The 20,174-nt window shown below is 35.5% G+C and overlaps 1 protein-coding gene across 11 annotated transcripts in view; it reads left to right on the top strand.

Annotated features, from left to right (window-relative positions):
• The window catches only part of LOC127001621 (protein draper-like), a 145,404-nt gene that overhangs the window by 101,096 nt on the left and 24,134 nt on the right, over positions 1-20,174 (top strand). For 8 of the 11 annotated variants that reach the window (XM_050866461.1, XM_050866462.1, XM_050866464.1 and 5 more), the window contains 13 exons: positions 2,279-2,433; positions 3,896-4,108; positions 4,638-4,775; positions 5,492-5,703; positions 6,375-6,541; positions 6,751-6,879; positions 7,447-7,719; positions 10,006-10,368; positions 11,700-11,876; positions 12,211-12,321; positions 13,689-13,842; positions 14,112-14,179; positions 17,994-18,068. In XM_050866461.1, coding sequence (XP_050722418.1) covers positions 2,279-2,433; positions 3,896-4,108; positions 4,638-4,775; positions 5,492-5,703; positions 6,375-6,541; positions 6,751-6,879; positions 7,447-7,719; positions 10,006-10,368; positions 11,700-11,876; positions 12,211-12,321; positions 13,689-13,842; positions 14,112-14,179; positions 17,994-18,068 — 2,235 coding nt within the window. The remainder of the gene's footprint in view (positions 1-2,278; positions 2,434-3,895; positions 4,109-4,637; positions 4,776-5,491; positions 5,704-6,374; positions 6,542-6,750; positions 6,880-7,446; positions 7,720-10,005; positions 10,369-11,699; positions 11,877-12,210; positions 12,322-13,688; positions 13,843-14,111; positions 14,180-17,993; positions 18,069-20,174) is intronic. The other 3 variants (XM_050866469.1, XM_050866468.1, XM_050866465.1) reach the window with 1 other exon arrangement.

The following is a 20,174-nucleotide window of genomic DNA, read 5'->3' as shown; positions in this document are numbered from 1 at the left end:
TATATACTGTAACACGTCAGCAGCAAGTCCTTAAGGGAGGTCGCTGTCATCATTGCGACAGGACGCGTACAGGTCTTTGCCTGTCAGTCACCGGTCGGCGTATGGTGGGCGTCTTGGCCTGACTCCAGGTGTGAGGTCAAGGTGTAAATCTTACCACGGTCGGTCACCATCTGGCTACCCACTGGACGGACACTAAATGACCACCGGCAGCCATTCGGTCACACAACTACTTTGCCACCTATGTGATTGGGGAGCGGTGGGTGTGAATCGCAGCATTTTGAGGTCGCAGGTGGTCGCTAGCAGGTCTTAAAGTCAGTGTGACTGTAGCTTTAGTCAAGTGTGTTCATGTCCCTGCCACTGCAACCATATTTTGAGAGTTTCTAGTCTTATTTCTAAGGATGAAAAATAATACGGAAGTTGTCAGGGAACTCTCAGAATTATGGTTGTTATTTCATTTGTGCTGCTTTTCTAGAATGTAGAAGTTTACAACTCATGGTTGATTAGAAAAACTGGTAGCTTAATACAGTAGAACCTCTCTCTGGGCACGCTCAACAACCAGCGTTAACATGAGCAATATATGTGAGTTACCTAAATTCTGAATTTACTTTATTTCCAAATGCTTAATTTGGTATATTCATATTATGCTATAATAAAGAATTTGTGCCATTGTTATCTGTTTCATCAAGAAGCTTAGTTTATGACACCAAAATTGAAGTTAATATTGGGAAATAATATAAAATTATGTACTTAAGGAGAATTATAATACATTATTGTGCAGTAGAGATCATGTGCTCTAATTTAAGATCTTAACTTAGGACAGAAATCCCTAGATTTGCTCAGATCCTCAAGGGGTGTAAAAAGAGTAATGAAGGGGTGGCTTATTATATGGTCAGCCTTTTTTTTCATGAAATGTGAAGATAAGAAACATGTAACTGTTTTTTCATAACTGATTTTTACATTTTTCTCATTTTTTCCTGTTTCATGACATGTATTAGATATATATGTTAAGTGTTTTCTTCAATAATGTTGTTTCATGGAAATCAAATCCATGAAATACTGCTTTGTCAAAAGTATCAAATGGATGAAAATGCACACTGCACTTTAGTAACAATAGAATGCTTATGGTATTTATGAATGATCAAGATCAAGTAATGCACAAAACATTATAGAAAATAGGAAACTAAGGCAGTTATATACTTAATGCTTACCCAGAAGACAATTGGTGCTCAGCTTCTTGATGAAATGTCAGGGTTCTACTGTAAGGTGAATTGTCTTACATAATCCAACTACCATAGTGCAGAATTGTCATATGAATATACTGATTTTTGTCCTTTACATGAGAAGTGGATCATTTTTTGTTAAGATGTGTTTGCATAAAACATCAAAACTAAGCTCTTTATCTTACATGTTACATCAGTACATAGTTTTCATTTATTTATTTATTTTATAAACATGCATGGATTGTCCCAAAGATCTTGTTGCTAGGTCAACATGTGCATGAAAGTGGAAAATATCCTTATGTAATACCAATGATTACAGTGGAATTTTTAAGTACGTACTTAGTCTCTCTCTCTCTCTCTCTCTCTCTCTCTCTCTCTCTCTCTCTCTCTCTCTCTCTCTCTCTCTCTCTCTCTCTCTCTCTCTCTCTTTATATTGAAACACATATATATATATATATATATATATATATATATATATATATATATATATTATATATATATATATATATATCTATTTTTTTTTTTTTTTTTTTACAAAGACCCAAAGGTGCACTGCCGTGTGCTGCCTATTCAAAGGGCAGAGTCTATATAAGAGAAAAAATATCTAAAGATAAAAACATACATTATATACATTCACATATATCCACACTGCACTGTCATATATACACACTGCACTGTCATTTAAAGTCTCTCTCTCTCTCTCTCTCTCTCTCTCTCTCTCTCTCTCATATATTATATCATTAATTTGCCCAATGTGTGCTTTTGCAATGCAGTTGATGTCTAGTACTAAACTTTTATAGTTTTATTTGTATGTATGTGTGGTGGGTGGGTGGATGCGTGCGTGCGTGTGTGCGTGCCTGTGCACAGAAGCAAGTGGTTATTTTCTTTTTGCAGGCCACTGTTCAGTATACTCTGATAACTTATAACCTGCATATATATATATATATATATATATATATATATATATATATATATATATATATATATATATATATATATATATATATATATATATATATATATATATATATAATGTTTAATGTAATGTAATTTTGCAGCATGCCCTGAGGGTAAGTGGGGAATGGGCTGTGTTCATGACTGCCCATGCCTTCATGAAGGGAAATGTGACCCTTTATATGGAAACTGTTCCTGTCATGCTGGCTGGATTGGACCATACTGTGAAGAAAAGTGTCAAGAAGGCTTCTATGGTGTGGTAAGTTTGATCGTTATTCCTTATTCTTTGATAGAAATTGCCGGTTTGCTTGCTTATAACGAGAAGTGTCACATTAGTTATGATACAATTAACTATCTCCTGATATCTGATGGGCTTGTGTTCCTGAAAATCTTATTGTATTGCTAACCTTCAGATAATGAGACGACTCAGATGTTGGATTTTATGTGATACATTCCAGGACTCTGTTTGCCAACTCCCAAAAATCCTTTTTCATGATATATGTAAAAGAAATCATTTTTCCTTACCCCATAGAATGCATAAGTTCCCTTTCCAATTGCACCCCCTGGTGTGGAAGAAATTACTATGAATTTACTTGCATATGGGTTGTCCATAACCACTAGGCAATGTCTGAAAATCATCAGCTTGTAGTGATGGGCAGGACTTTGACGTGGGTCTCTAGATCACCACGACTGTGTGCTGACCAGTGGTGGGCACCACTAACCGAAAAGTTAGCTTTGCTAACTGGTAATCCACTAAGTAAAAAGTTGGCTTCGCTTACGCTAAACTGCTAAACTGATAATGAAATTAGTGGAAGCTAACGCTAACCGCTAACTTTTTTTATATGGATTTAGCCTCGGTTTAGTATTTTGGCTCTAAAACCCTTATAAACAGATCTAGTGACATGAACTTTCAATATGTTGTAGCTTAGACATAGAGCTTTCCAGAAAGGTATAGCATGCCAAAATCAGATGATGATAAGGTGTACACTTATAAACAAATTAAATTCAACATACACTTTATTTATGCCTTATATATGAACTTGCATTGCAGTGCAGAAAGACAAGAACAAACCTGCATGAATTTTTTAGTGGACTTAAAGTTAGCGGAGGAGGAACTACATTTAGCGGAAGCTAATTGGTCCGTTAGCTGTTTCCAACATTAGCGAAAACACTAATCGGCTAATGAAAAAGTTAGCTTCGCTAATTAGCGGTTAGCAGATTAGCTGAACCATGCCCACCACTGGTTCTGACTACTCAGCTGTCACTTTCATTGCTTCAGATTTCCTCCTTATTCCACAACGTACCATTGAGGGGGATCAGTATAGAAATATGCTTGTGGGTACTTGACTGTGTACCAATGCCATTTTATATATGAATAGTGCAGTTTTAGGATAATACAACATGTATTCCTTTACTATGCTATAGGTGTAAGGAAGATCATGAATGAGACTCATTATGAAAACTCAGTATATTCTCTTTATTAATAAGTAATTTATATATAATGCATAATAGATTGGATGAATTAAGGGGGGCCTTTCAAGGATATTTCAATTAATTAGTAACCTAAATAGTATCCACATATGATGTCCATTATGCAAAGTGTTCCAGCCTCTTTGCCCCCTCACTGTGTCCTCTCACAGTTTGTGAGTATTTATATCTTGGAATGTTTTCAAAAGCTCTCCTAATAGGCCTTTTTCCATGAGCACTTATTGTTACATCAGGATTGCAAGGATCGATGTCGCTGCCAAAATGGAGGGACATGTGACCATGTGTCTGGAGCGTGCCGCTGTCCTCCAGGCTGGACTGGCCCACTGTGTGAAAAATCATGTCCTGAGGGAACACATGGGGCTGCCTGCAGCAACAAGTGTCAGTGTCAGAATGGTGGCCACTGTGATCACGTGACAGGGAAATGCCAATGTCCTGCTGGATGGACGGTGAGTAATTCTGTTCAGTGTTTATTTCTAATATATATATATATATATATATATATATATATATATATATATATATATATATATATATATATATATATATATATATATATATATATATATATATATATATATATATATATATATATATATATATATATATATATATATATATATATATATATATATATATATATATATATATATATATATATATATATATATATATATATATATATATATATATATATATATATATATATATATATATATATATATATATATATATATATATATATATATATATATATATATATATATATATATATATATATATATATATATATATATATATATATATATATATATATATATATATATATATATATATATATATATATATATATATATATATATATATATATATATATATAAGATTTTATTACTATATATATATTTATATTTACAGATGAATTGTCAATTAAATAGTAAGATAATTTAGAATAATTAAATGTATGACATTCATTTTCAGGGAGATGTTTGTGCAAACCCTTGTCCTCAAGGCACCTGGGGCTACAACTGCTCTGATCAGTGTGATTGCTACAACTCTGCAACGTGTGATCACAAAACTGGACGTTGCAAATGTCCATCAGGTTATGTTGGCAATAAGGTGAGCTTTACTGACTAGTGCTGATAGTTTAATAAATGGTTGAGATGTAGAATTTTATTTAATTTCAAAGTTTCCATGTCTATAACTGTAGCTCAAGTTTTATGTCTTATTGGTTTCTGATGTTTTTATGCGGCCTCAATTTTTATTTTTTTGCATTTATTAAAACACTGCACAGTGCGGTGTAAGTCACTGAGGCTTATTTCCCCCGTTGAACTGTGTGGACAAAGGCTTGATTTCAATAGAGTTAGCTACCAATTTCTTGCATTTTTGTGTATTCAGATGCATTTTAAGAACATAAGAACATAAGAACGCAGGAGTCTGCAAGAGGCCGGTAGGCCTGTACGAGGCAGCTCCTTTTGTGTGTGTGTGTGTGTGTGTGTGTGTGTGTGTGTGTGTGTGTTATTTATTCTTTTATTTATATATATATATATATATATATATATATATATATATATATATATATATATATATATATATATATATATATAGATATAAAAAAATATATATATATATATATATATATATATATATATATATATATATATATATATATATATATATATATATATATTTTTTTTTTTTATTTTACTCTCTCAGAGCAACTGAGAAATTTGATCTACTTATTAATATTTGTTTTCTTCTGCCAGAGTTGAATGGGATTATGATCTATGAATGGTCTATCAACCTCAAATTTATGCTTAAAACTTTGATTTCAGTGCCAGGAAGAATGTCCTCTGGGGACTTATGGTGTAAATTGTACAGAAACCTGTTCGTGTTACAATGGAGCAACTTGCTCACATATAAGTGGTCGTTGTTTCTGCAAAGAGGGGTGGCTAGGAACACAGTGCTCCAAACCTGCATGTCCACCAAACCAGTATGGTCGAGGCTGTTCACAAATCTGCTCGTGTGAAAAGGATAACACTGAAAGGTGAGAAGTTTGGAGTGTCTGTCATCATCATTGTGATCAACACCACCACTATAACCTAAAGATGGGAAACTTCAGGAGGGGAAAAGGTTCTTCAATGAATTGAGTCATGTTACAATAGTCCACATGACCAGACACACTTGCCTAGTTAGTGGATCTTAAGCATATTATAATGAAATTGAAAGTGAGGTACACCTGGAAGTGGTCCAGAATTAAGTATGTGAAGGATAAATTAATTTATTTTTCAGCAGTAAAATATAAGTGTAAATCACTAATCCAGTTACTTAGCAGTAATGTAAAGAAAAAAACTTAATAGGTTTATAAGAGAACAGAAGTGGTTGATGTGGATACAGTCTGACATGTTGTGTATAAAATCTGTTAGTGAAAACAGCAACTCATTTCAGCAGCTTCATACAAATGAACTGTAAATTTAGGGATATTGTGTAATTACAAGGTGTGAAAGATGTACTATTGGAGATAGAGCCTTTGTCACGGAGTACATCACTGAGCATATACATTATATGATGTCTTTCTTATTATTTTTAGGAGTGCTCCACAACACTGTCATCAGACTATTGAATAGGATAGTTTAAATAATTGAGTACAAAGGTCAGTAGAACACTTACCTCATTAATCTCATTTATTCTTGTGTTTAATTATCAACTTTTCACCAGATGTCATCCATGGACTGGTGCCTGTGAGTGCAAGGCTGGATGGGCAGGAGAGACTTGTACACGTGCGTGCCCATTCTACAAGTACGGAGAGAAGTGCGCACAAAACTGTCAGTGTAAGAATGGGGCATTTTGTGACCCAGTTGACGGATCATGCATATGTGCTCCTGGTAAGAATCATGTCTTCCAGTCTTGTTTGTAACATCTTTGTTGTCTTATATATACTTACAAAAATTACTTAAGATTTTTCTTTCATTATTAAACAGTTTGTACGGGCCTCAACAATAAGAATAAAAATATTTAATTGCAGTCTCATAATTTGATGAAAAACATTTTTGACCCATAATCAACTGATATGATCAATTATTCTTATTTACAGGCTACCACGGACCATTGTGTGATGAACATTGCCCCAAGTTCAGGTATGGGCAAAAATGTGAATTAGAATGTCGCTGTAGAAATTCACACGGGTGCTCACATGAGTCTGGAAAGTGTTTCTGCAAACCAGGTAAGCAAGAGGGCAGAAATATTTGTGCAATCTGTCAAAAGCTCATCATGATAGTATTTGTACTATCTTTTCATCATTGATTATATTAAAATTGCAAAGCATACTGTAAGTATAAAACTAGTGACATCCTTAAAGTGAGGCATCAGTTGATTGAATGTTGATATAATGTGAATTGATTTAAGATTATCAATTTATCACATGACCTGAGTGAGGAGAACATTATCAATTCTACATAAACCTTTTCTTTCTATCTCAAGTAAAATTGTGAACATAATAATGAGTCATTCTGTGCGACTGAGGCAAGTTGTTGTTATTATTATTATACTATTATTAATTTTATAAACTTCAATAGGTTAAGTCAGAAGGGTACAAAAGCCAAAAGTTACAAAGTTTGTACCCCTTCCACAGCTAAGATATAAATAATTAAGGATGAAGGGATAAAGAAGATAGGTTATTAAAATAGATGAGCTCTAGCTGCCTCAAAAGGATCATCACATTGGCTGCATTTTTTATTATAATTATAAATATATAAGCTTTATGGAAAATATATTTAAATTGAAATTTCAGGCTGGGAAGGTCAGCAGTGCTCTCTTACCTGTCCACTTGGAACTTACGGGGAAAATTGTTCCAAGACTTGTGATTGTGTCAACAAAGGGTCTTGTGATCCAGTGACAGGGGAGTGTACGTGTGGTCCTGGCCATTTTGGAGAGAAATGTGAAAAGACCTGTAACCAGGGATACCATGGCATGGACTGTGTAAATTTCTGTGCATGTGTTGGGCCACATGTGGAAGGTTGTGATGCTGAGACTGGCAAGTGCATATGCAAGCCTGGCTTTAGAGGTAATTTTTTTCTTGTTTATTTTTATTAATATAGACCCTATTTTTACAGAAAACTGTTTTATGATGATTGCACCCTGTTTTCACTAAAAGCAACTGATAATAATTTGAGATCCATATTGTTATAGTATCCCCAAAGCACATACACCAAATAAAAAGGGTAGTCGCAATAGCGACTGCCCTTCAGAATGCTCCTCATAAGAGAGACACACACACACACACACACACACACACACACACACACACATGATGCAAAATATAAGGGTATCATTCCATCTTGTGGACAAAGAAATGATGAAGAAAATAATAACAATGATAAGACCAAAGCTTGAATATGCTGCAGTTGTGTGGTCACCTCACAGAAAGTTGGAAAGGATACAGAGAATTGCAACTAAAATGGTCCCAGAATTCCCGAAGATGACGTATGAAGACAGATTGAAGGAGATGGACTTGATGACACTGGAACAAAGAAGGGAGAAAGGAAATCTGATCACGTTGTATAAGTTGGTAAATAAGTTTGATGAAGTGGACAGAAATGATCTCTTCTTAACTGCGAGAACACAGGGGCTGAAAGGACATAGGAAGAAGCTTAATAAAGGAACCTGTTTGAGTGACTTAAAAAAGTATAGTTTTCCACATAGAAGTGTTAACACGTGGAACAGCTTGCGGGAAGAGGTGGTGGAGGCAAACAGTGTCCAACAAATGAAGGAAAGGCTGGATAAATGTAGATATGGAGACGGGACTATTAGAGCTTAGCTCAGGCCCGGTAGACTACAAACAGGTAAATACACACACACACACACACACACAGTAGTTGTGTGTATCTGGACTTAAAGAAGGCGTTTGATAAAGTACCACACAAGCGATTAATATGGAAACTTAATCATGTTGGAGGTCTGGGTGGTTCAATATTGGATTGGATTATGGACTTTTTGACAAAGAGAGAAATGAGAACAGTAATCAGGAATAATAAATCAAGCTGGATGGAAGTGATGAGTGGAGTCCCCCAAGGATCGATACTGGCTCCGATTATGTTTGTAATTTATATTAATGACATGACAGAAGGGGTGACAAGCTATATGAATATGTTTGCTGATGATGCTAAAATAATGAGGAGGGTGGCTAATGAAGATGACTGTGTAGCCCTGAGCCAAGATCTCGATAGAATAAGCAAATGGTCATGCAAATGGGAAATGACATTCAATACAGAAAAAGTGTAGCGTGATGGAGTTTGGTAAGAGTAGTAATAACATAATAACATGGAACGGACTTGACGAGGAGACTGTGTGTGCAAAAACGATTCATGAATTTAAAGCCAAACTGGATAATAAGCGTTATGGAGACGGGACAGCACAAGCCTAGTACGGCTCTTTTCCTGTATTTCACAACTAGATAAATACAACTAGGTAAATACACACACACATTTTTTAAATAACGCGGGTTCCAAAATCCAAATAAACGTTTAATTTACACGTTTTTTCACTTATACGCGATATTTTATGGAGTGGCCACCAGACTGGACTCACACAGCGCCGCGGCCACACAGCTGAGCTCAGTTCTTCCCGCGCGCCACTTGAACAACAATACAGTACCCACGCTGCCATGCTACTCAACAATAGGGGTGGGCAGGTACTGGTACTAATGGTACCAGCTATATGGTACCAGACTGCTCGGTACCGGTACCAATACTAGCCAGTCGCTCATGGTGTCCTTCATTTCTTCCTCACACGAGTGAGGCTGAGACTGAGTGCCTGAGTGGATATCTCGGTGGTATGGATATTCTCTCTCTCTCTCTCTCTCTCTCTCCACTGAATGAAGTGAATATTTATTTTTCGATAGAAACCTACCTCTTGTTTGATTTACATTGTTTTTGATTTACGCAACCTCTTCAAGGACACAATACTCACGTAAATCGAGAGTTACCTGTATATATATATATATATATATATATATATATATATATATATATATATATATATATATATATATATATATATATATATATATATATATATATATTCTGAGAAGGGGGGAAATTGAAAATTAGCAAATTTGAGGTACCTAAGGTGACTTTTCACCATGTTTCAACAAGGGCAAAGTAGTTTCATGCACCTTTATTTCTGTATTTTTCTTATAATCATGAATAATAACCTGTTAGTCATATCACTGAAATTCTCATATCTTTAATCCTCTAATTCAAACTTTTAATGTCTGCTAGGAGCTACTCAAAAGAATAGCTAAAAGGAAAAATATTATTTTTATCAATCTTACGTGAATTAATATTTCCAGGTGTCAGTTGTCATTCACACTGTCCACGCGGATACTATGGAGAATCATGCAGCAAAAAATGTGATTGCAAGAACAATGGATCCTGCAACTTCCAAACAGGAAAGTGTGTGTGTGAACGTGGTTGGCATGGGGCAGACTGCAATACACCATGCCGGGCTGGAAAATATGGCGTAAATTGCAATCAGGACTGTCCAACCTGTGTGCATGGAAATGGAACATGCCATCCACAGCTGGGAACCTGTGTATGCAAGGCTGGGTGGCGTGGACCACGTTGTGACCGCACTTGTGCTCCAGGCACCTGGGGCATTGGCTGTGCTAATACTTGTAAATGCCGAAATGGAGCAGGATGCAATCATGAAACGGGTGAGTGTGATTGCCTTATCACAAAAATTTTTGGTAACTTAGAAATAGAAATTAAACTTAAACTGCATTTACTAATATGTTTGCAAGAAAATCTTCAGCTTTCACTACCAGTTACGACTAAAATGAACCATGCAGGTAACATAGGCTCCATAAGGTGAAAACTTTTGGTGAAAATTAAATTTGACTTGTAACATATCACTAGCTCCTGCTCTGTGTCAATTTATATTCATCAGTATGCTCTTTTAAATCATCTAGGTCTATCTGTTTTCCCATTCACTATTAGCTTCTCTTGTTTTGAAATTATTAAGAAATAGAGTAAAATCATAATTATCAGTAACTTGACCTTGCCCAAATAGAGACTAATACACACACCTATCACTATGTCCTATTAAGCTGCAGTTGCTGGAGAAATGATCTGAATTAAGACTGAAATACACAAAAATTCACTTTTATTGTACTCTCTGGCACGTGCGCATGCTTACATGTGTGTTTACCTAGTTGAAGTGTACACGGCCTGAGCTATACTCATAGTGTTGTGTTCATATCTACACTTGTCCAACCTTTCTTTTAATTTGTAAACACTTTGCTGCAATCACTTCTTCCTTTAATCCACTTCAAGCATCAAGGTTTATGTTGGGAAAGCTTTATTTTTTGACAGCTTTCATGCATCTGTCTTCCTTAGTTTGTTCTGTAACTTATGTTTTGACCACAGACATTTCAGACAAATGTATGAGTAATATTAACCCTTTGCCGCGTGAAAAGCCCGGTCAGGAAGCCAAAACACGTGTTTTCACAAGCATTTCCCGCCACCCGATGATAACATACATGGAGTCTGCTTGTCTCAGCCAATAGAAGCATCTTTCACCACACTCTCCAGCCAATCACAGCTCTTTAGTGCACCTGGCACCAATGCTGGTAGTGAGAAAATGCGCCAGTGTGGGCCGAGAGCTGGAAGTGAGCTGATTACTGTAAGATTGCTCCTCCTCTCACCCTGCCCACACCCAACAAGATGGAGATAAGTTTACCAAAACCTTATAGGACATGCTAAATAGTTGTACTACATGCTGATAATTATGGGTGTGCCCGCAAATCGGGCAATTAGCCTGCACAGGCTACTTCTTTGATGCAGCGTTGCAATGGGTGGGTGCGTCAAATCAAAAAATGTTCAGGAGTAAAAATGTCTTAGAAAATCCTCAATTTTTAACATACTAAAATGTTTTTTTGATACCTCCACTATTTCTATGAGTGCCAGGCAGAGGGTTAAGCCAATGGTTACAGATTTGAAAAATGCTAACCATATTTTATATATAAAAGATTTTTCTTTCTCATAGGGGAGTGTCTGTGCCTACCAGGATGGAGAGGAATAGATTGCTCTCAGCCTTGCCCTGCTGGAAGTTTTGGTTATAACTGCCTTCAGATGTGCCATTGTCGTAACCATGCATCTTGCCGAGGAAGTGATGGCTTCTGCGAGTGCAAACCAGGATGGATGGGTTTTGGGTGCACTCAAAGTGAGTAACAGATTTCCTCATTTCTTCAGAAAAAAATTGGTTTTAAACTATGATGTTTACATGTTTTGAACTTAAGTCATGTCAAGAATTTCCTAGACAAAGGTCTGCTTCTTGTAGTCCACTTTTTCTTAATTATTTTACAATTATCATCTCATGTCTTTTCAGCTCATAGAAAATTGTCTTTGCCCACTGTATTGCCTGAACCTGCCTTTCTCGTCACAGATATATTATTTTTTACCTTATTAATGTTTCTATGATCTTCCTTTGAATTCCCCTTGCCATGCTCACCTGACTTGTATAATTCAAAACTAATAGAATAACTATGGTGTTTCAGCCTGTCCAGAAGGTTCCTTTGGCCGACAGTGCTTTAATGTTTGTAACTGTAGCACAGAAAACTCCATTTGCCATCCCGTCCATGGATGTCAGTGCCGGTATGGATATGAAGGTGAGTTGTAACTAAATTAATTTACTGAACTGAATTGTATATGTGACTTATACTGACACTCTAATTTTTACTTAAAGAAGACTTTGAACGATGTATTATAATTGCATCGACAGTCCTTAGACCCAGTGGTAGTGTTGTAATGTGTGCCTTATCCAAAGTGCAATAGATGCTTCTTGGAAAGTTATAACCATAGTAACCAAAAAGGGAAATAACATCTGTTGGACCTCTGATAAAGGGAGGTTATGATAGACCACCCTTACCTTCTCACCCTCTTCTTTCACCCTGTAACCATAATAAAGTAGAACCATTGCAGGATTCGACTTGGATCATCAGCATATTTTTATATCAAATTTTTCAACTTTTTGCTTTTCTATTCTCTTATTTGTAATTTCCAATTTGCTTATCCTTTCTATTTTACTTTTTTTCTCTTCTATATTTAGATTTTCCCTGATTTTATCAGGAAACATAGTCTCATTTTTGTCAATGGATATAGATCATCTAGGATATATGCAGAGAAGAAAGACAAAATCATTGAGGCTAAAAAAAATTATCTGACAGGGACTTGTTAAAAGACCTTAATTTTCCTTCATTGGGAAGATGCATGTTGCAAATTAAACTGCTAAGGTTTTGATAAAGTATAATGAAGCTGATAAAGTATGACATAGGTTATTAATAAGTATGTATACCAAACAAAGAAGTTACAGTGGGCAGGGTGTAAATTAGATAAATTTATGCCCAAGAAAGAGTTAGGCAAGAATTGGTTATCAAATAGGGTAGTTGATGAATAGAAAATTGAAGGAACATCAGTCATAGTCTGTATGAGTCCATTCTTAATAGACCTCAAGTTAATCCCTCACATATCACATGTATCCTTAGAAAAAGAGGGGCAGGTGTTTTATGTGTATTAGACACCTGCATCTGTAGAAGTGTAAAGTATGGCATGTTACAAATCAGTTTGCAATGTTGAAACTTATCAGAATTGAAAGTCTAATCAAAATCCTGTATATCAGGATGAGAATGTTTGGCTTTGGATTTCTCAATTTTCTCAGTAACTCCTTTGAATGTCAAAATAAGTTTTTCATCATTTTCATGCTTGTGTTGTATGATGAAAATGAGTGAATTCCTTGTGCCCCAATTTTCTCATGTGTATCCACTGGAGGGTAGAGAGCTTTGCACTCAGCATTATGACATTTCTATATGAAAATAATACCTTGTAGCCTCAAAATGATAATGTACTTTATGACCAGTTCACTGTGGAATGTGAGGGTGACTGAATAACAGGGATTAACATACTTTTGAATTATATTCTGTAGAAAAAAATTAGTTACTTCATGTATAGAAATAACAAGATTTCTTTTACTCTTCAGGAGACATGTGTGATATCCCCATCACCAGCCCAATATTTAAAGACAAAGACCCAATCCTGCCTAGTCAGTCAGCACCCAACAATGCTGGACTCATTGTGGGTGTTGTCTCTATCATTCTCATCACCATAGTAATTGCTGTCATTATCTACTACAAGTAGGTATTGCTCAGGGTTTGCTGTTAATTGATAATACATATGCAAGGCATGGTTCATTTCAAATAATATCCATTTGTTAATATTTCTAGGCATTTTTAATGTTGACTAAGCAGCCTCCTGTAGATATTCATCAATATACTTGGGTTACCTTTTCTAAACAACATATGGCCTAGATTTTATACTGTATAATTAACTTACTTTCATAAAGGCTTAATAGAATCATATAAAAGTTGCAGAAAGGAAGAAATATTCTTATCTGCTGTTTCAGGCGGCGATTGCTAAGACTGAAGCGTGAGTTGGCAGTGGTGCAGTACATTGCTGATCCATCAACCACAGGTAAGATGCTTTAGTCATTATCTGTCGGAAACCACAGGCAGCATTGCCATTTTCCTTAATAATAATAAATGACACTTATATTTAATGCCTTCTTTTAATGCTTATAACTAAAAATGCCAAGGATCCTTAACTGTTCGTAGATTACAGTAAAAAATGTTTAAATCTACTAAAATCTACAGTACATCTATCTATCTAATTTTCCGAAGGGGGGTGTCTCCAGTTTTCCCTGCTCCGGCACTCCCTCTCAGCACACTCAGTCCCTCACCTATCAACTCTCTCCCTCCAGTTGTCCACTCCATTTCACTTATGGCTTCCTCCAGACAAACCCTCCCTCAATTTTGCCCTCACATATGCCACTCTAAGGAGCTGCTCCTCCTCCTCCTCCTCCTCCCTAGGGAAAAATGGAGACCCCTCCCCTCTGCTCAAAGCCACTTTTTGTCCAACCCCCCAATGGGCCACTGGTAGCCAGCAGGCGAGTTCAGTGCTCATACCTGGAGGGACATGGTATTGGATTGTCGGAAACCACAGGCAGCATTGCCATTTTCCATAATAATAATAAATGCTACACACACAAATACACACACACCAAAAAATAAATAAATAAATAAATAAGGGCACCACTCCCACAGTCTGTAAAGAATAAAAGGTAAAATAATTTCTACAAAATAACTATAAATCCCAATAACCGTATTTACATAACCTTTCTTTTTTTTTTTTTTTTCAATTAAAGAAGTTATCAGGTCATGTCAAAGCCACCACTACCAGTTGCCAGACTACATGAATGAAGCCACTACGACTAATGCGATTACCATCACATTTCTTTAGTTCCTTCCGTTTTGCTGTGTGGCAGAGACTTGGCCTCCTACAAAACCCTTAACCTACCTCACATCCTTCACTGGCATACCTTAATTCTAATTCCAAGAGTAACCAAGATGTCAGAGCACCTTAGAGAACAAGAAAGTTTTAATTTTAAAATCATTAAATGGTTCTGGGAATTCATGTTTCTCATCTTTGGTAGGCAATTATGGCAAGAATTAATAATTTAAACTCATTTGTAAAACTACAAATATTCTTACAGTAAAGCAGAGTAGAAATACAAATATATCCAAAGAAATCTCCAATGGAGTTCTGCTTATTAATTTCAAGAACTGTGCTCCTGTGCAAAGCTTTCCTTGTCTGGTCAGGTCTCAGTCCATCAACATCTATTTATCTTCCTACTGGGAGCATGATTACATACAGCTCATGTTTGAGGAAAATGACAGCTCCAATCCTTCAAACCATACCATATAGCAGGGCTACTCGACTATTATAAGCAAAGGTCTAGTTAGCCAAGTTCAAATGTATGCAGAGGTCTGGATACGTATTGTACCTGGACCCCAGGCTCCAGGTTTAGAAAAATATAATTAAATAGTATGAAGGTCCTAGTGATGGATTCTCGCAAGTGTATTTCCTGGACTGACTGTAAGGTCTACAGTCAGTCGAGAAAATACATTTGCAATAATCCATCGCCAGGACCTTCATGTTATCTAATTATATTTTTCTTCCTCTGGAGCCTGGGGTCCAGCTACAACACTCAGAAGATCTGGATTCGGACAGTGGGCCGCCAGTTGAGTAGCACTGCCATATAGTATTACCCTGCATATCTAATACTTGTAAAACTGACCCAAAGAGAGCATTTCTTAGCATTTCTTGAGTATCTGCCAACTCATACTCTTCTATTTACTAATCATTAAACTTTCTCAACTGTATCTTTGTTACCTCCTCATGCTTTTCCATGCAAACTTTTGCAATTTAGAAATTTTGGAAACTCATAGTTTGACATAAATCTTTGTTTTCCTAGCTGCTCTCTTATGTACCATTGATCCTCAGATCATTCAACTAGTTAGGGGAAACTCTCGGCAGATATTTTGTAGCTCTTGATGGGTGTCATAATGGCACAAAAATGCAAGAGCAATTAAACTAATAGCAAAAAAATATACACTAGGTAGAAATAATGAATATGCAGTAAAAGAATGTAAATTCGAGTGGTGGATAGCATTACAAATCAGTGGTAAAGGGTAAGTAATATTGCAGTATTGCAGTAAGGTTTGGGGTGGCAGAGGCAGGAGATGAGAAAGGTATCACATCAGTCAGGGCTCAACAGAGAAGGTGGAGCCAGCCAGAAACTGAAAGAAAATATAATCTCTGCAATATTGTGATTGCCACAAATTACTCTTCAGACCCTATTAAATTTGAGACCCATTGTAGAGTTCTGATGCAGTGACTATGCAATCAACCAGGGACATGAGAGAAGTAGCTGCAAAACAACCACCTCCCTCACTACTACAGTCAATCACATGGTACCAATCACAGTGCTCAATATATAGTAGTTTCAAGCAGGCACACACAATCTGAAATATGTATATTTGGATCATTTTTACTTGACCATAGTTTATTTCCATTATTGTTTTCCTTTTTTTATCATAAAAAAATGTTTTAGGTTCAGAGAAAAGCACATCCATGTGTATTACTACAGTAGTGTATGAACACAGAATTTTTGACCTTTCTTTTGCTTTACTTTACTCTGGAATAGGACTACAAAAAACATTCCATTCCTCCACCTGTTGACACAACCTTTCAGAAAACTATCCTTTCTTCTTTGAGACCACTAATTGTTCCCATTCTCTACATGGGACATTCTGAGCCAACCCTTCCCCTAAGATTTAAATGGAGATTTCCAAAGCTGCTATTAGGCAGAGAGCAACACTTTTATGATCATGCATCTGTCTTCAGCAAGCAAAAGGGCCCCATCCCTCCTTTGCCTTTGTGGAAAGCTTTAAGGCAAAGTAGCATAATATTTCATTCACATAATTAGGATAATGACATAAAAAAGATAACTGAAGAAAAAAAATAGTCCCTTTGTTTTTATTTTTTGCAGAACGAAGCCAAAATGGAGAAATTCTGGGAGCTCAATTTTCCTTTTTGCCGTTTTTTCATCAGGCTGACACAAAGCTGAGTGATATGAGGGATCCTATAATATCCAATTCATATTAATTCCTTGGTTGAGTACTTATTCTGCCTGTGTTAGCTGCATTTTATTATACCAAGAACAGCAATGCAATCTGAATATCTGGCTCAGGAACCAGCAGTTCTCTGCTATTTGGACCTTTTAAACAAAAAAAAATGAGTCTCTAATTATTGTAAATTTGGATCTAATGTTTATTTTTTGTGTGTTCAACTGCAGGTCCTGTTTACCCAAACTTTTATCAAATGTCTTGAGTTTGTGGCATGTAAATTTGTGCATTTTACAAAGTAATAAAATACTATGATCTACAAATCTGGCAAATGGAATGTGGCGACTTGAAAATACTGCAATAATATTTTTGTGTGCTTCCTGAAATTATCAGATTGATAATTTGGAATAGAAACAGTTTTTCATTACATTATTATATAGTATATAATTACCATAATCCATCCCATTTACCATAACAGACATAAACCTAGTGGATGAGTATAAAGAAAAGAGTGGATAAGAACAAGCAGCAGATGAAAGAAAAAATAAGTTGGGGAAGGACGTGAGAATCATGTGCCTGGAAGGGAGTAGCTAGAAACTATTTTTGAAGTTTCAAAACAGACTACAGCAAAGATTTTGCTTAGGGAAACACAACTACTTACCCTTTATCTTTTTATATTTCATTGCTCAGCTTTTTCATTTGGTATTGTCTTCCTCCATGTAACCACTTAAAAGCTTTTACATTAACTTGGGCTCACCTTGATTTACAGCATTCCATTAATATGATTCTACTCTAACATTTGCTTTGCATGCTTACCCTAGAACGTCCAAGGCCACCTGAGAACCGAGAAACTGCAAAGCTACGTTCTTCTTCTACTAAGCTCTCACAAAAGTCTGGTGAGGTTCCTTCACTTATATTATTACTTTCTTTATTGATGTATATTCAGTATTGTGCTACAGACTCTAGTTGTGTATGGTGTTGTATCTTCCCCTTTGCATTCCCCTTTTGATGTACTAAACTTAATCAGGCTTGAATTTTACAGAGTAGAACTAACCTTATGGCTTCTAAAATTCTTATAGATTTTTACCTTTCTTTTTTAATGAGACTAAGCTTGGTGCACATAACAACTTGATCCATTCTAAAAAATGTAACTTCTCATTGATCATGAATGGGACATGCCATTTGTCATAAAAAGCACGAACTTTTATATTAATAGTCATTCAACTCTAACTGTGTACATCTTACTTTACTTTAAGGACAACCTGTTACCAAAAGGTGGAGTTCCATAGCAGGTACTGCACTTTACTAACTTTTGAATTGCTTTTAGTTTTCATTCAAAACTCCTGAAACATTAAATGTAGATTGGCAGCACTATTTTCATGTTTGGCCATATTAGTTAATTCTACTTATAAATTATACATGGTGAGAATGTCCCCAATTTTATGGATTCATATTCTAGATAACTAGGAAAATGTAGACAAGTAGTATTGTGTTGTAGATTAAAGATACTTTGATGAAGCATGTTTTGCAATGCACCAAAGCATCAGATTTTTATCTCTTAGTCTGTGCTTTACATGAATGTCTGTGAAATCATCGAGGGTCGTGATAATATTTTGCTTGCAGACCAATATCAAGTTACTTAAAAAATAGTGCCTGCTCCCATCATATAAATGAATGTATTGGATCAAATTTTTCAACAGAAACACAAGTAAAATCTTAACAACTTAGTGTTGTGTTTTTTGCGAATACATATCTATATCTATCTATCTATCCTCTTTATATATATATATATATATATATATATATATATATATATATATATATATATATATATATATATATATATATATATATATATATATATATATATATATATACATATATTCACAGTGACCTCGTGTCCAATTTGGGAATGTGGTCAGAGATCACGTAGTGTTGGATAAAATTCGCGTTTGACAAACAAAAGACCTCATGGGAATTTACTTGTTTATTTATTTATTTATTTTTTTTTTTTTTTTATATATATATTTATTTATTTATTTATTTATTTTTATTTTTTTTTTATTTATTTTTTATTTTTTTTTTTTATTTTTTTTTTCCCCATCCAATGGCTGTGTGAACAGGTGCCAAATATACTAAATATTATGGACATGTGTCTGGAGCCCTAAAAGAGTGATTTATCTGATATCCAGAATGTAGATTTAAAGAGGGCTTACTGTACATGGTTGTGTGGTGAAAGTAACATCCAATATCTTGGAAATTATACTTCTGTTCCAAAAGATCCATACCTGTCACCTGTGAACCTATGAGCAGGAAGGTGTAATCCACTGAAGATTGCCTTACAATGTTAAATCAGAAAAGTCACAAAGCATGGGAGTCTTTCACAATGCAGATCATATGTATAAAAGTATCTTTTATGGAATATCTTCTTATGACGTTGATATGTTCTGAAAAAAGTGTCAAGACACAACTTGGGATACAATTTTCTAAGTTTTCAGGGAGATATAAGGTGGGTAGTTGGTGAATGTATAACATTTTTTAGAGCAAATACAATTGAAACTTTTTTAATGAAGTTTGGCTAGATTTATGTACCAGGCAGACGGATGGTGAATAATTGATTCTCAGGAGCTGTCATGTGCAGGCTAACTAAACTTTAGTGGCCTGTAAATAAGTGATTCTCAGGAGCTGTCATGTGTAGGCTAACTAAACTTTAGTGGCCTGTAAATAAGTGATTCTCAGGAGCTGTCATGTGTAGGCTAACTAAACTTTAGTGGCCTGTAAATAAGTGATTCTCAGGAGCTGTCATGTGTAGGCTAACTAAACTTTAGTGGCCTGTAAATAACTGATTATCAGGAGCTGTCATGTGCAGGCTAACTAAACTTTAGTGGCCTGTAAATAACTGATTCTCTGGAGCTATCATGTGTAGGTTAACTAACCTCTAGTGGCCTCCTTATATCCTCATGTATCCTTGACTGGTCCTAAAACCATGAGTTATATCCCTC

The sequence above is a fragment of the Eriocheir sinensis genome, chromosome 21 (genome assembly GCF_024679095.1).
Source record: "Eriocheir sinensis breed Jianghai 21 chromosome 21, ASM2467909v1, whole genome shotgun sequence".
Lineage (NCBI taxonomy): Eukaryota > Metazoa > Arthropoda > Malacostraca > Decapoda > Varunidae > Eriocheir > Eriocheir sinensis.
This window is presented reverse-complemented; position numbering and strand designations above follow the sequence as displayed.